At 43.0% G+C, this 14,888-nt stretch overlaps 1 protein-coding gene across 1 annotated transcript in view; it reads left to right on the forward strand.

Annotated features, from left to right (window-relative positions):
- CNST (consortin, connexin sorting protein) overlaps window positions 1-14,888 on the forward strand; it is a 73,289-nt gene that overhangs the window by 45,804 nt on the left and 12,597 nt on the right. The window contains exons 4-9 of the mRNA XM_014446500.2: window positions 3,004-3,034; window positions 5,929-6,015; window positions 6,471-6,585; window positions 7,736-7,757; window positions 7,916-8,012; window positions 14,678-14,796. Of these exons, the coding sequence (XP_014301986.1) occupies window positions 3,004-3,034; window positions 5,929-6,015; window positions 6,471-6,585; window positions 7,736-7,757; window positions 7,916-8,012; window positions 14,678-14,796 (471 nt within the window). The remainder of the gene's footprint in view (window positions 1-3,003; window positions 3,035-5,928; window positions 6,016-6,470; window positions 6,586-7,735; window positions 7,758-7,915; window positions 8,013-14,677; window positions 14,797-14,888) is intronic.

Here is a 14,888-nt window from a genome sequence, read left to right on the forward strand (position 1 = left end):
CTGGCTGAAAGCTACACCTTCCTAGGTCCCTCCTTGTTGTCCTGGCAGGTAGAAGCCCGGAACCAGACCACCTTACAACTTCTACCCTCCCAAAGTGACTTTCAACTTCCCTCTTCACCTGATTCTACTCTGCATCTTGCACTCCTGGTTCAGACTCACATTCAAACACCACTTTAAGCACTTGCTGGTATGTGCTAGGCGTTGTGCTAAATACGCATTTGCAATCCTACAGCAGCTCTGTCTCATAGAGTTGTAGATATTATTGTCATACTAGAGGCCTAGTGCACGAAATTTGTTCAGGTGCCGGGGGGGGGGGGGTCTCCTCAGCCCAGCCTGCACCCTTTCCAATCCGGGACCACTGACTCCTAACTGCTCACCTGCCTGCCTGCCTGATTGTCCCTAACTGCCCCCCCTGCCAGCCTGATCACCCTTAAACGCCTCTGCCTGCCAGCCTGATCGCCCCTAACTGCCCCCCATGCCAGCCTGGTCACCCCCAACTGCTCCCCCCAGCCGGCTTGGTTGCCCCTAACTGCTCCCCTGCCGGCCTGGTTGCCCCTTACTGCCCTCCCTGCTGGCCTGGTTGCCCCCAACTGCCCTCCCCTGCCAGCCTGGTCACCCCTCACTGCCCTCCTGCCAGCGTGGTCACCCCCAACTGCTCCCCCCAGCCGGCTTGGTTGCCCCTAACTGCTCCCCCTGCCGGCCTGGTTGCCCCTTACTGCCCTCCCTGCTGGCCTGGTTGCCCCCAACTGCCCTCCCCTGCCAGCCTGGTCACCCCTCACTGCCCTCCTGCCAGCGTGGTCACCCCCAACTGCTCCCCTGCTGGCCTGGTCACACCCAACTGCGCCCCTGCCAGCCTGGTCGCTTCCAACTGCCCCCGCCACCCTGGTTGCCCCACACAGCCTGCTGTTCAGTTGTTTGGTCGTCCCTCACTAACCCCCCCTGCCGGCCTGGTTGCCCCACACAGCCTGCTGTTCAGTCATTACTGTTACTGTGACGGTGTCCTGGACAATTTGCATAATCCTCTATTATTAGTATAGATTTGAGACATGAAATGACACATCCAAGGTCACAGCTGGTAATGACAGAGCTGGACTACAATGCAGCCACGTTATTCACTCTGATCCCCACGTTCTCCCCGATTTAGACACATGGGACCTCAGAGAAAAATCACACCTTCTCTTGCCCTGCTGGGCTTGGCAGGCTAGGCTTTCACAGGGGAAGCACCCTGTGTATTTGTTTTTCACGCCGTCCTTTCACCCAGAAATACCTCTTGCTTTAGAGGCATGGGTTTTCATGAGCCTGTCTTCATGGTTGCTTTTGTGGTATTGGAACTGCCAGAAACCTGAAATCTATGTTTCTCTAGTGCCAGGAAATGTGGGTCAGGATAGGTATGGGTTCCATCAATACTTCTTAAGCGAGAGCGATTTATACACAACTACGCCGGTGATGCACAAGTGCACAAAGGCCAGGAGAGTCGCTCTGAAGAGCAGACAGCAGTCCTGATGGGCAACCATGTCTCGTGTCACGAATGGTGGGGAAATCTGTGCCGTGCCATAGATTTTTCACTGGGAGTTTGTGGGTGAAATGTGGTCACTGATCTCTATTGGGTGTAACGCAGGGTGTGCGGGACCTGCTAACACGCCAGCTCATGAGGACCGTATGCAGTGACATCCGTCATGTTGGCAGCTTGAACTTGGCCATGATGGCAGGATTGACATCACAAAAATGAGCAAACACTGCCATCAGGGCTCTCCCCAACACTCTGCAGCCGATTATTAAACGTTTGGTTGCAGTATATGGAATTCTCATTTGAAGGCAAAAAAAATGGTTGAATATTGACAATTTGATTTGGTTCAAATTAGCACTGTGATAGCATACTATTAGAACAATGAGCTGATCAAAGACATGCAGGACCTTGAAAATCAATTGTTCCTTTGTAAAGTCCTAAAAATAGAAAATAAGTATGGAATCAAACTTCAGGTTGAACTAAATATTCACAGAAAGGTGACTCTCTATTGCTCATGGGAGAGGGTTATGTGTATAGAATACATTTTAAGTTCGGTAAATATTTTCCTTTAAAAGCACCATGTTTCCACTGTGGATTTGGAAAAGCCACTCCTTTTCACTGTTGGTTTATAGGCTTGACAGCTAGCCTATTGCTGTTGACATTGGCAGCTACCTGGAGCATGGAGGTGCAGCTGCAATGAGACATTGTGTTAGAAGTGTAAAGTGCTTATAGGAAACATCCCAAATACGACAACAGTTTAGGCAGGTATTTCTCAAAAAATATTGTTTTATGGTTCTGTTTATAAATAAAGGTCTAAATAAAAGCTTTAAGTTTTTAGAATCCAAGACTGTTTAAATTTAAAGGCGCCTTAGAATTAATATGGTAACTGACAGGCCTCACCGGGGACCAGACCCTGGCGCTCTGGGCACTCCATCCAGTGCCCTTTACACTGTGCAGCACTTTGTGTAGCTTCCAGGCCTCATTGCTCAACTCCGAGCACATGGCCGCCTTTTCTGTAATCAGAACAACAAACGTGAGTGTCCCCTGAGGTGGTTTGTGAAACAGAAATGAAAGGAATGGGGTTGTGAGGTCTCATGTGATGTGACATATGTCAACTTTTTAATTGACAGTAAACAAAGTCATTCTTTTACGCATGTCATATCCTTTTAAGCCTCTGAAGTATTTTCCTCATTCTTTAGAGTTCTTACTTGTAAACTCTAATGAATCAGTGAAGTTTGCTTTGGCTGGAAATAGAATAGGAAGAATGAGTTTGTATAAAGACCAAAGAATGTCCTGTTTGCTTTGCTTGAAATAAGTGACTTCAGCAGTGTGTTCTGTGCCTGCAGTCAGATTTCTCCTGAACTGGTAAATGTAGCTAAATAGTTCTCTTAGTTTGATATTATTAAAGGCTTTCAGCGTTTCAAGGTTGTGATTTCTTCCAAATTTGTCATTTCATCCGAATATTAACTTAATGTCTTGTTTTTTATTTTTAACAGATAGCAGAGTCCTATTTCCAGGAGGAGGACTGTATCCTTTTCTTAATTACAGGAAGGAATTCATAGAAATCTTAGAAAACTGTACATTTTAAAAACTTGAGTTTTACATACAAGAAAATGTATGATATGTTATTTTTAATAAGCTTTAATAGTTGCATGCACCCATGTAATCACCTCAGAAAGCAAGATGTAGGGACTCTCTGTCACTCCAGAAAATTCTCTAGGACTAAATAAATGAGCCCTAATTTTTTTAAGTATATTTTTTATTAATTTCAGAGAGGAAGGAGAAAGAGATAAAGAAACATCAAGGATGAGAGAATCCTTGATCAGCTGCCTCCACCATGCCTCACACTGGGGATCGAGCCCGCAACCTGAGCATGTGCCCTGATTGGGAATCGAACCGTGACCTCCTGGTTCATAGGCCGACGCTCAATCACACCAGCCAGGCAGCTCTAATTTTACCAGAATCTAAATATTTGTGTGTTTGGGTGGCTGGGAGGAGGAGAGGAAGGAGGGAAAACACAATGCTGAAAAATATAATTTAAAAATCCATTGGAGCCGAAACCGGTTTGGCTCAGTGGATAGAGCGTCGGCCTGCGGACTGAAAGGTCCCAGGTTCGATTCCGGTCAAGGGCATGTACCTGGGTTGTGGGCACATCCCCATTAGGAGATGTGCAGGAGGCAGCTGATCGATGTTTCTCTCTCATCGATGTTTCTAACTCTCTATCTCTCTCCCTTCCTCTCTGTAAAAAATCAATAAAATATATTTAAAAAAAAATCCATTGGATTTTCTTCCTTTGAATTAAGCAGAGTTACAAGTCAACTAATCCTAATATATAAAAGCCCAGTGACCAGAACAGCAGAATGACCGGAATGACCGGTGGCTATGACACGCACTGCAGCAGCCAACCAGCCTGATCCGCCCCTGATGGGCCCCCAACATCCCGATCCCGATCGGGGTGAGGCCGGCCTCTAGTATTGATGTAATAGAGCCTGGCAAGCATATCGCACATAGTAGATCTCGCAACTGTCACACATACATCTGCAAAGGAAAGATTTCATTTTTCATTCATAATAAACAGAATAAACGTTGTCAAGTGAGATTGTATGTTAAATTTTATATGGGAAAGATTCTCCCCTCAGTTTTCCAATTTCCCTTTTTAAAAACCACTCTTCTTTTTGAGGGATGGCCCAGTATGTACTCTCTGGAAAGGCTGTATCAGAAACATCTGTTTTCCCCATTCGTGCGGTTTTTCCTCCTAACCCGGTTGACTTCCACCACACCTCTGAGCAGATTGAGGGATAGGCAGTTGCCCCTGAACTCTCTACCAAGCCAGCTGGTAACACTGTCAGACAGTCACAGTTTATCACAAAGTCTGTAGAAAATCCACTTGTGGCGGAAATGAAGCTAGAACACTTGTGTGTGTTTTTTAAATATATTTTATTGATTTTATTTTATTTTATTTTATTTTTTTGCAGAGAGGAAGGGAGAGGAATAGAGAGTTAGAAACGTCGACGAGAGAGAAACATCGATCAGCTGCCTCCTGCACGCCACCTACTGGGGATGTGCCCGCAACCCAGGTACATGCCCTTGCCCGGAATCGAACCTGGGACCCTTCAGTCCACAGGCCGATGCTCTATCCACTGAGCCAAACCGGTCAGGGCATGTTTTTTTAACTAAAGTAGAGTATGGTGTAGTGCAGGGCTGACCATCATCAACATCTCTGGGAGTTTCTTAGAAATGCAAGTTCATGGGCCTTAGAATCAGAACTGGCGATCAGACCCATGAATCTGTATTTCAGCAAATTTTTCAGATTATGTTCGATTAAGTCAGCGGTTCTCAACCTGTGGGTCGCGACCTCTTTGGCGGTCGAACGACCCTTTCACAGGGGTCGCCTAAGACCATCCTGCATATCAGATATTTACATTACGATTCATCACAGTAGCAACATTACAGTTATGAAGTAGCAACGAAAATAATTTTATGGTTGGGTCACAACATGAGGAACTGTATTTAAAGGGCCAGAAGGTTGAGAACCACTGAGTTAAGTAAAAAAAATCCGTAGACTGTAAGTCATGGGCAGAGGAAAGCTGACTTACTTGTCCCAGCTTCTCCCTGGCCTAGTTTATGACCCCTGGCATATTTTTAAGGCTACAAATAAGAAGCAGACCTCAGTGATCTTGAGAAGGACAAACAGCTAGACAGTGAGTGTTCCTCGTCCTTCCTCCTGGCTCGGCATCTAGGACATGGCCCAAAGGAAGGCAGGCAGTTGGGCAGCTCACCACGACCTCACATGATGCTAAATGTGTGATGCAGATGGAGATGGCAGAAGTTTATTAGAAAATCTGCAGAATTTCACATAATTATGACAATTACTGTGGCAGGTTAGTTAAATTTTTACAGAAGATTCATATGTTTGGCTCTGTCCTCGCTTAGGCAGGTAACCCTTTGGTTTTGTGAGAGAAAAGCATTCAGTGAGAAGTCAAGGGTTAAGGTGAGGGAAATCAGAAACAGGTTGACAGGCGAGAGGGTAGCAGTTGCTCGACAGAAAGTAATTTAAGGAGAGGAAAGAGGGAAACAGATTCCAGGAGTCTGTGGGAGTCCCGTTTCCAATTAAATTAAATTTAATTGACGGCTAGCGATAGATTAGCAAACAGGCATTCCTGAGCATTAACATTTTCTTTTAGTTTCTACTGTTTGCTGATAGAATGGAGCCCAAGTAGCTATTGCATAATATGCTGCATTAAAATGTACCTACTTCAAAACCAAGACACCTTACTTATGTTTAAACTAAAAAATATTTAGAGTCCTCTTATTTTTTTGATAAGCTTCAAGTTTCACACTTTATATAGGACATTATTCTTCAACTATGTGGCTAAATGTAAATAGCCTGGATTTCTATTTTCCTCAAGTGTTCTCTTCAGATGAGAAAGCAATGAAATTCATTCAGCTTGAACGACTGTATCATGAGCGATTGCTTGCCAATCTTTCTGCTATTCAAGAACAATGGGGTGAGTACAGACCAGCAGAATGTGGAATTATCAGCAATTTAACAAGTTGCTATCTAAGAAGTTAACGCATTTGACTGGGTTTTGTAAATCAGTAAAGAAATGTTTCTACACTCACGTTGCTGTTGCAGAGAATGTAGCATTTTCACCACAAGCAGTGTCATTGTGAGAAAATCTCTCTTTGTATTTTGTTCTTCATATCAATGCCACGCAGGGAACTCCTGCCACTATTTGCATTTCTTCTGATCCCTTTGTATGTCCTACTGGCTCATTTAGTCTCTGAGATAATATTTACTTACATTGAAAAGTAATCACTTAGCTGTTTCTAACGATATTAACTTATGGGTTTTTGGAGAAGATAATTTTGCATGCTAATCTTTATAAGTGTGCCAGTTAACTATGTTCCCTCCTAAATATGATTTGTAATAGTCAGTGACTAACAAATATTTTAAATTTAGAAACAAAATGGAAAACTGTACAGCCACGTGCAGCCACGTCTCCAAGGAATTCAGAAAAGGGATTTAATGGTGAAGATTTTGAACGGCTTACCAAATTTTGCGCAACACATCAAGAGTAAGTATTTCAGTGTTTGGTTAGAATGAGCTTGGATTGGAATATTGAAGAACCATTGTAGCATTGAATATTTGAAATACAAGATCCATTTCTGTATTTGTTTTGTTAATGCTTTCAACTGGAGAATTTAAACTGGGTAAAATAAAATGATTAGGTTTCTTTCTCAGCTTTTATCTGTTTCTTACACCAAGCTCAGTGAAAGGTCAACTTTACAGAGGTTCAAAGTACTTTTTAATTAGGAATTTTTGTTGTTGAAAGTATTACATGTGTCCCCCTTTTTTTAACTAGAAATTTTTAAATATAACTTCTACTTTTTATCTCTTATTGGTTAAGAGATTAGGCAATTCAGATGGAAAAATTGTGTATTAGGCCTGTTGGCCAATATTTGTAAATTATAGTAAAAAACATATTTTTTAAAGAGTAGTCTGTTAATGGAAACAAATACAATACAATATTTAAGCAAAATAATGCAGAAGGGAAATTGCATTTACCAGATAATTTTTAATTGCTTGATTTTTATCGAAGAATTGGATCTTTAAAGCTAAATTACAGTAATAATAAAGCAGTTAAATATGTTTTTAATTCGTATTTTAAGACTTAGAATTCAAAAGCTGAGGGGCAGGGTCATGATTAAACTGGTGCAGAATGAGTCTAGATTCGGAAGTGATAACTTATTCAACTGTCATGGTGACAGTTTTCTTGTGTTGGTCATTTTGAACCTTTGAAACCAAATACTATGGGATTTTGCACTATAACCTAATTTCTTAGCCTGTTAAATATGTTACCTTTCAACTTCCCAGAGTTTTAAATTAATGGAATTTTTAAAAGCAAATAGGAGATTTGTTTCGAAATATTCAGTACAGAGACTTTCCCTGTCCTTCGCATGGAACTAGTTTTTTTTCCTGCATCTCAGCATTTGTAGTTTATTTGGGAGGCTTCAGTAGCAATTAGCCTTGGAGGAGATGAACACGCTGTCGCCGCCTCTGCGCTGCGAGAGCCAGCGCTGCTGTCCGCAGTGGGAATGTCTGGTGCTAATGTCAGAACCCTGAGGAGCTGTAACTTTTTCACAGCATTTCAGTGACATTTGTTTGGGAGCATATTACCGCTGTCATTTTTTTAACTCTTTCTTTTCTCTCTTCTTTCCCTACAGTCCCGTTTTATCCAAATCTAAGGTAAGGGATTGTTTCTTTGGAAGTATTTAGAGGGAAAATGTTGTGTCATGCGTCTATAATATGAACTCTTATAGAAAATAAGTGTCTTTCACCTTTCCATGTTACTGCGATCGTTTCCCCAACTGTGTCTTTTTGTTTTGTTCTGTGTCTCACTGTAGACAGCAGCTGCGGAGACGGCCCTGGGGAGGGAGAGCTTTGCGCAGTCAGCGGTGTCGGAGGGTCCCCAGGGAAGCGGAGCTGCAGCCGAGGAGCCGGGTATGTGTTGAAGGGAGAGGACCCAGAGCCGCTGCCCCTGACAGTGTTTTACAGGTGCTGCGTCCGAATTGCTGTTACATCTGAAATGCTGTGTTGACTTTTTTAAAAATATATTTTATTGATTTTTTACAGAGAGGAAGGGAAAGAGATAAAGAGTTAGAAACATCGATGAGAGAGAAACATCGATCAGCTGCCTCCTGCACACTCCCTACTGGGGATGTGCCTGCAACCAAGGTTCATGCCCTTGACTGGAATCGAACCTGGGACCCTTGAGTCCGCAGGACTGACGCTCTATCCACTGAGCCAAACCGGTTAGGGCTATGTTGACTTTTTTTTTTTTGCACATACTTTTCCTAGACAAATAGCAAAGTGAGATTTTTTTATATTATGTAAGTCTATTTTTTAGATATCTAGTAGTAGAAATTATAAAATCTAAATTCTTATAAAAACATAGTTATTTCCCATATTTTCAGCACATGGCTGTCTGTAGCTAACACAGTATGACAAGATTGCACAAAAATGCTCTGAAATAGAATTGGTTTGGGTGTATTCAGACATTCTTTTCTGTTTAAAAACCAGCAGTTATTACATAGACTTAACCAAAAATTTGTTCTGTATATCTAACTATTTAAAAGTTATTGATAACTACCCATAGCATTGATTCCCTTCCCTTTTACGTTGACTAACATGGTGTACTTTAACTTGCATATATATTTCAAAAGCATTTGTGATATATTTTGTATCACTTTGTGACTTATGTCAAAAGTTAAAGATTTTTAGAGACTGTTTTTTACATTAGTAATGTATGTTCATCATAAAAACTTTAGGAAATAAAGATAAATGAATGCATTTTAGGGTGTTTATTTTTCCTGATGTATGATTTTTAGTGCAAATTTATGTCCCGGGGATTTACTTTCCTGAGCCCTGATATTAAACAGCAGCATCAGGTGTTTGGACTGAGTTGCCTGAGAGATAAAATGATAATGATGCTGCCTGCAATTCAATTCTCCTTTTTCTTTTTATAAAGTCCTTTTTGCCCCTACATCTCACTTTATCTCCGTTATTTTTATGAGGCCAATTACAGATAGTGCCTTAGGTCAATCCTCCTATATTCTGTTCTTCCCGTCTCTTCTGTTCTATTTTTATATTGGAAACCAGAGTAAAATGAGCCTCATAAAAATCTCAGAGAGGGAGGAAGTCGCAACATGGCCCCCTGGTTGGGCGTGGCTGTGTCTCCGCGTGGCGCACATGGGAGGGCTCTCACGGCTGAGTGACTAAGTGTGGCCCTGGGGACTGGTTGCGTGCCCAGCGCTAGCCGAGCACTTACAGCTTGGCCTCAGCTGTGAGATGTGTTCCCGATGGGAAGCTGAGACACCACGTGGAAGGCACTTGCTGGATCCTTTGACTCACGCCTAGGACCTGCGTCCTCTGGTTTCTCATTAAAGGGCAGCGTGCTCTGCCAAGTCAGTGCCTGGGTTACAGAGACTCCACGGTGCACATCTCACTAGCGACCATCCTGGGGGGAGGGTGTGGGCTAAATCCGGGGCAAGGAATCTGGCCAACTCTGATGAAACAACGTCTTTTAAAGAGAAATGTCAAATCTCCCAGAATTAGTCTCCTCGGTTTGGTTATTCTGTGAATAAATACAAAGAAATGTAAGAATATGAGAAAAAGAAATAAGAAAATACTACTTTAAATTATTTGAATATAATACATTATTCTAGTTTTACTTCATATTCCTCGTTTCTAATAATGAAAGACATGTAATACAATCTAGACTTTCCTCTTTCCTTTTCTTTCTCTCTGCATTCCTTCTTCTGTAATAGGTAACTTGCTGTTTTTGTGTGCGGTGGTTAAAGACTGTTTCTTCAGGCGGTTTCTCTTCCCTTTTATGTTGACTAACGTAGGGTTAAGAGTTTAGAACAGTATCAGGGCCACAGTAAGAAGTCAGTGTGTTCTCACTGCTCTCATACTTCTCTTCCTCCTCCACATGCTGTCACTCCCCCTGATAGCAGTGTTCTGTCAGTGTTCTCTACGTATCACTCATTGCCACTTTTCTAATTAATCTCCCATTATTAAGTCTTCAAGTAATTTGCATAGTATTTTATATTTTCAAAATACTTTTATGCATATTATTTCATCTGTTCCTCTTAACAGTCAATATAAGGTCTGCTGAATCATTTGAAGAAATTCGAGGAAGTGAAGTGACTTATGCAAAAACAGAACTAATTAGAACCCAAAGCCAAAACAGTTTTCTGACCCTGTGGTCCATCATTTTTATTAACTTATATTTTTATTGATTTTTAGTCATATTTTATATGTAGAAATAATGTTACCTACATTATAAGAAATGATAACAAAGTGAAGGCCTATGAACCTAATACCCAATTAAGGACTAAATTATTGTCAACCCTGAGGATTGGGAGAAATCCTGAACTTTACATTTATCATTCCCTTCCCATTTTTTTAATCAGCTTTATTGACATACAATTTCCATGCAGTAAATGTACCTGTTTTAACTGTGTAATTTGATGAGTTTTGACAAATGTGTGCACTCATGTGACCACTACCCCAGGGAAGATAAGAACATACATGTTTCCCCTCTATAGCCAGTCCCTCCCACTCCAGTGCCAGGCAGCCTGTACTTTTCTGTCATAGATGAGTTTTCCCTGTTTTGGAATGTCATATAAATAGGATTGCTCAGCGTATGTTTTGGATAGTCACCCATATTATTGTATGCATCATTAGTTCATTTTCGTTGCTGGGCAGCATTTTTTTTCTTTTTTTACTATACCACAATTTGTTTATCCATTCACTTGTTGATAGACATTCGGATTCTTTCTAGTCTGGGGATGTTATGAATAAAACTGCTAGGATGGCACTCTGTGGATGTATGCTTTTTTTTCTCTAGGTAAATAATTGAGGCTGAAATTGCTGGGTCACCGAGAAGGTACCTGTTTAACTTTATAAGAAATTGCCAGGCAGTGTCTTAGTGTGGTTGTGCCATTTTGTACCCAACACGCATTGTATGAGAATTTCAGCTGCTGCACATCCTTGCTGACATTGATTGTTGTCAGTCTTTTATATTTCAGTCATTTTAGCAGATATGAGATTATGTCATTGTGGTTTTCACTTGCTTTCCCCTGATGACTGGGCATATACATTTTTAATTTTTAATTAACTTCTGTAGAAGATATACTAATTTATACTATTATCAACATTTCCGACTTAGTTTAAGTATGTGTTTTACTCTAAAATATTTACTGTGGAAATTCTCTTTTTCAAGCCTGATACCACTCAAATGTTCATGCATAATGTTAATTAATGAGATCTTCAGAACGTATAAGACATAAGTGTTAATTCGTAAATGCTTTAGGTCCCATACCATGAAATATTTGGAGGGGGGAGGTCCCTAAAGAGAACATGGGGGAATAGGCTATGAAAGAATAACTTAAAGGCATGTACAGAGCATGTGTAGGAACTTAGGTTAAGTCTGACTTCTCATTTTAGAGCTATCTCTTTAACTCATTGTTTATGAAGTATCTGCTGTGCACTCAGCTCTTACTCCATTTTTATTCATCAGAGTAGGCTTTTTGTTTGTGTGTTTGGTTTTTAGTGAATGTGAAGTTAGTGCAATGGGGTGGGGGTAGCATACTGAGCTCACTAGATTTTTGGGTTCAGAAGTGCCAATTAACAGAAATTCATGTTAATGTTAACAGAAGCATTAACAAGAATAAGTTTTATATTATAACATACTTACAGAAAATATTTTGGGTCAAACATGTGGATCCAACACGTTCCCCCCCCCCACCCTTTTCCTGGAACGCCATTAAAACATCAGACAGGGATTCTTAAAAGAGAAACCGCAGGACAAACTGGCAAGGACATAGCAGCAGATGTGACATCCAGGAAAACTGGGGAGCTGGAGAGTAGATGGATGGGTGGCAACTGGCTAAGCACCAGAGAAAGCTGTGTCTACAGAGAAAATGCTGGTTCCTGTCTGGAAGGTTAGGATTGGAAGCACTGAGGGTACCTCTGAAGTCCAGGATATAAGGCCCTAGAGTCTGGCTCAGTGGATAGAGCGCCGGCCTAGGGACTGAAGGGCCCCAGGTTCAATTCTGGCCAAGGGCACATGCCCGGGTTGTGGGCTCAATCCCCAGTAGAGGATGTGCAGGAGGCAGCCAATCAAGGATTCTCTCTCATTGATGTTTCTCTGTCACTCTCCCTCTCCCTTCTCTAAGATAAATAAAAATACATAAAAAATAAAGTCAAGGACGTAGGGTTGGACTGAAAACAGGAGGTTGGGCTGAAAGGCGAGTCAAGAAGCTCTGAGACCATTGTGTTCCCTCTGCTAAGCAGAGGCTGAAGGGCTACTTGTTGTAGAACATGACAGAGGAGTTGTGGGCTCAGGGGTCAGGCACAGCTCAAGGAAGGGCTATTATGTAGAAAATGAGGATTTAATGAAAATCTTATAGACTGAATGGTGAGACCTTTAGCCTACTTTCTGCGTTTAGCATTTAAACGTGTGGCAGCTAAATCTCTTTTTTCCCTCTCTGGGAAATGAGCTACTACTCTAGGAGATAAAACCTCCAGAAACCACAGTAAGGGCCTCCCAATGAATGGCCCCCCCACTTTGTCCCACATTGAGGCCGACTCCTGGGGAAGGCTCGCCTTGAACCACAGGGCTCTTGTTGTCTCGTTTAAGAAAACCTCAAATAGAAAAGATGGAGACAAAGTCAGGTAGACAAGCCAAGAGAAACTCAGAGGAAACAAAATGCAGAGAACAGACGAAAACTTTTTTAAAAATGAATATTATCACAGAGATTAGAGGAAATATTGTATAAATGAAAGCAAAAAGAAAATGTTTTATATTTTTTAATATTTTTTATTTATTTTAGAGAGAGAGGAAGGGAGAGGGAGAGATAGCAAAACATCCATCAGTTGCCTCCTGCACGCCCCCTACTGGGAACCAAGCCCACAAGCCGGGCATGTGCCCTGACCTGGAATCCCACTGGTGACCTTTTGGTGCACAGGACGATGCTCAACCAAACTGCGCCACCGGCCAGGCAGGATGCTGTTTTGTTGTTGTTGTTGTTGTTTTAATTTTTATTGACTTCAGAGAGGGAGGGAGGGAGAGAGAGAAACATCAATAATGAGAGAGAATCATTGATCGGCTGCCTCCTGCACGCCCCATACTGGGTATCAAGCCCACACCCCGGGCATGTGCCCTTGACCAGAATTGAACCTGGGACCCTTCAGTCCGCAGGCCGATGCTCTATCCACTGAGCCAAACTGGCTAGGGAAAGATGCTGAGGTTTTAAGAAGCATTCAGAGAATTAAACATCTATAGAAATTTAGAAGTATGATAGCCAATAGCCAATATCAAAAATTAATTAGAAGAATTAAAGGGTGAAATTGAGGCAGGGTCCCAAAAAGCTGATCCAAAAACAAAGAGTGACAGAAAAGGTTGAGGTGATCAGTCCAAGGGGTCCAAGATCCTACTGCGGGCATTCTAAAGGAAGAACAGAAGGGGCAGGGGCAGCCATCAAAGAAATGATGCAAGGGCATTTCCCAGAATTGAGGTCGTGAGTTTATGATCGAAAGTCCTACCAATGCCCTAGCCAGTGTGGCTCAGTGGATAGAGCATCAGCCTGGGGACCAAAAGATCCCGGGTTCGATTCTGGTCCAGGACACATGCTCGAGTTGTGAGCTCGATCCCCATTAGGGGGCGTGCAGGAGGCAGCCGATCCTTGATTCTCATTGATGTTTCTCTCTCTCTCTCCCTCCTTTCTTCTCTGAAATCAACATATATATTTAAAAGTAAATAAATAAAAATTAAAAAGAAAGTCCCACCAATTACCCAACACAAAGAACAAAAAACTTTGTGAAGTTTCAGGACAACCAGATGGAAAGAAAAAGAACCTAAATCCTCCAGGAAGAACATGTAGGTGAAAGGGGCTGGTATTCAGACTGTGCAGAAACGCCATTCCTTCTGGGAGGCGGACGCAGCGCAGCAGTGCCTGCCTTCAGAATCGGAGGGAAATGTCTGACCGAGAAAACGTGACCCACGTTGCAGGGGCCAAGGAATAACGGCTTTCAGATGCGAGGAATCCTAAAAAGGTTACCGGCCACCCACCTTTTCCTAGGAAATGTTCCCCAGGAGAGAATAACGGACGAGGAGACCTGGGATCCAGAAACCAAGGCTTCCAACATGGAGCCTCGGGGATTCCCAGGACCAGGGGGAGGTCAGGGCACCTGCGTGGCACTCCTGGGCGCAGCCCAGGTCAGGGCTCCGGAGGAGGCTTGGAAACTGGGAGACGCGCTGTCGCCATGGTTGTACATGGGTCAGAGCTGAGAGACATAAGGAGAGATTTTTTTAATGAAGTCATGGGTCAGTCATCAACACCAAGGAAAGTCAAGTGGGAATAAGAAACACGCCTCGTGGTCCACAGCACGGGTGGGTGCGCGCAACATGGACAAGGCCCCGAAGGGGGACATCTGAGTCCTGCGTTGCCCCGCGGGTGGAGGTGCCCTGGGCAGCGGGGGAGGGAGTGTCCCCCCGCGGAGGGTGGCAGCATGTTGTGTCGCACGCGATTCCCATGTCCGCTCTCTGCCCCCCGTACCAAGTGTCTCGAATGTTAAAACTTGTTTTTCTTCATCTTCAGAGCGTGGAACTTGCCCTGGCATGGAGCCAAGTGGAGAGAGCCAGCACAGGGAGGAGACCCCGCGGAGCGGGCCGGGTTGGCTGCCTGTGGGCAGGGCGGGTGGTTCCGCGGTCACCTGCGTAAGCTGTGGGCCAGGACCGCACCAGGTAGTAACTGTTGGTCACCGTCGCCGCCCTATGAGTGCCTTGCCCGGGCTATCTAAGGAGCGGGT

Source organism: Myotis lucifugus, unplaced genomic scaffold (assembly GCF_000147115.1).
Source record: "Myotis lucifugus unplaced genomic scaffold, Myoluc2.0 scaffold_543, whole genome shotgun sequence".
NCBI classification, from domain to species: domain Eukaryota; kingdom Metazoa; phylum Chordata; class Mammalia; order Chiroptera; family Vespertilionidae; genus Myotis; species Myotis lucifugus.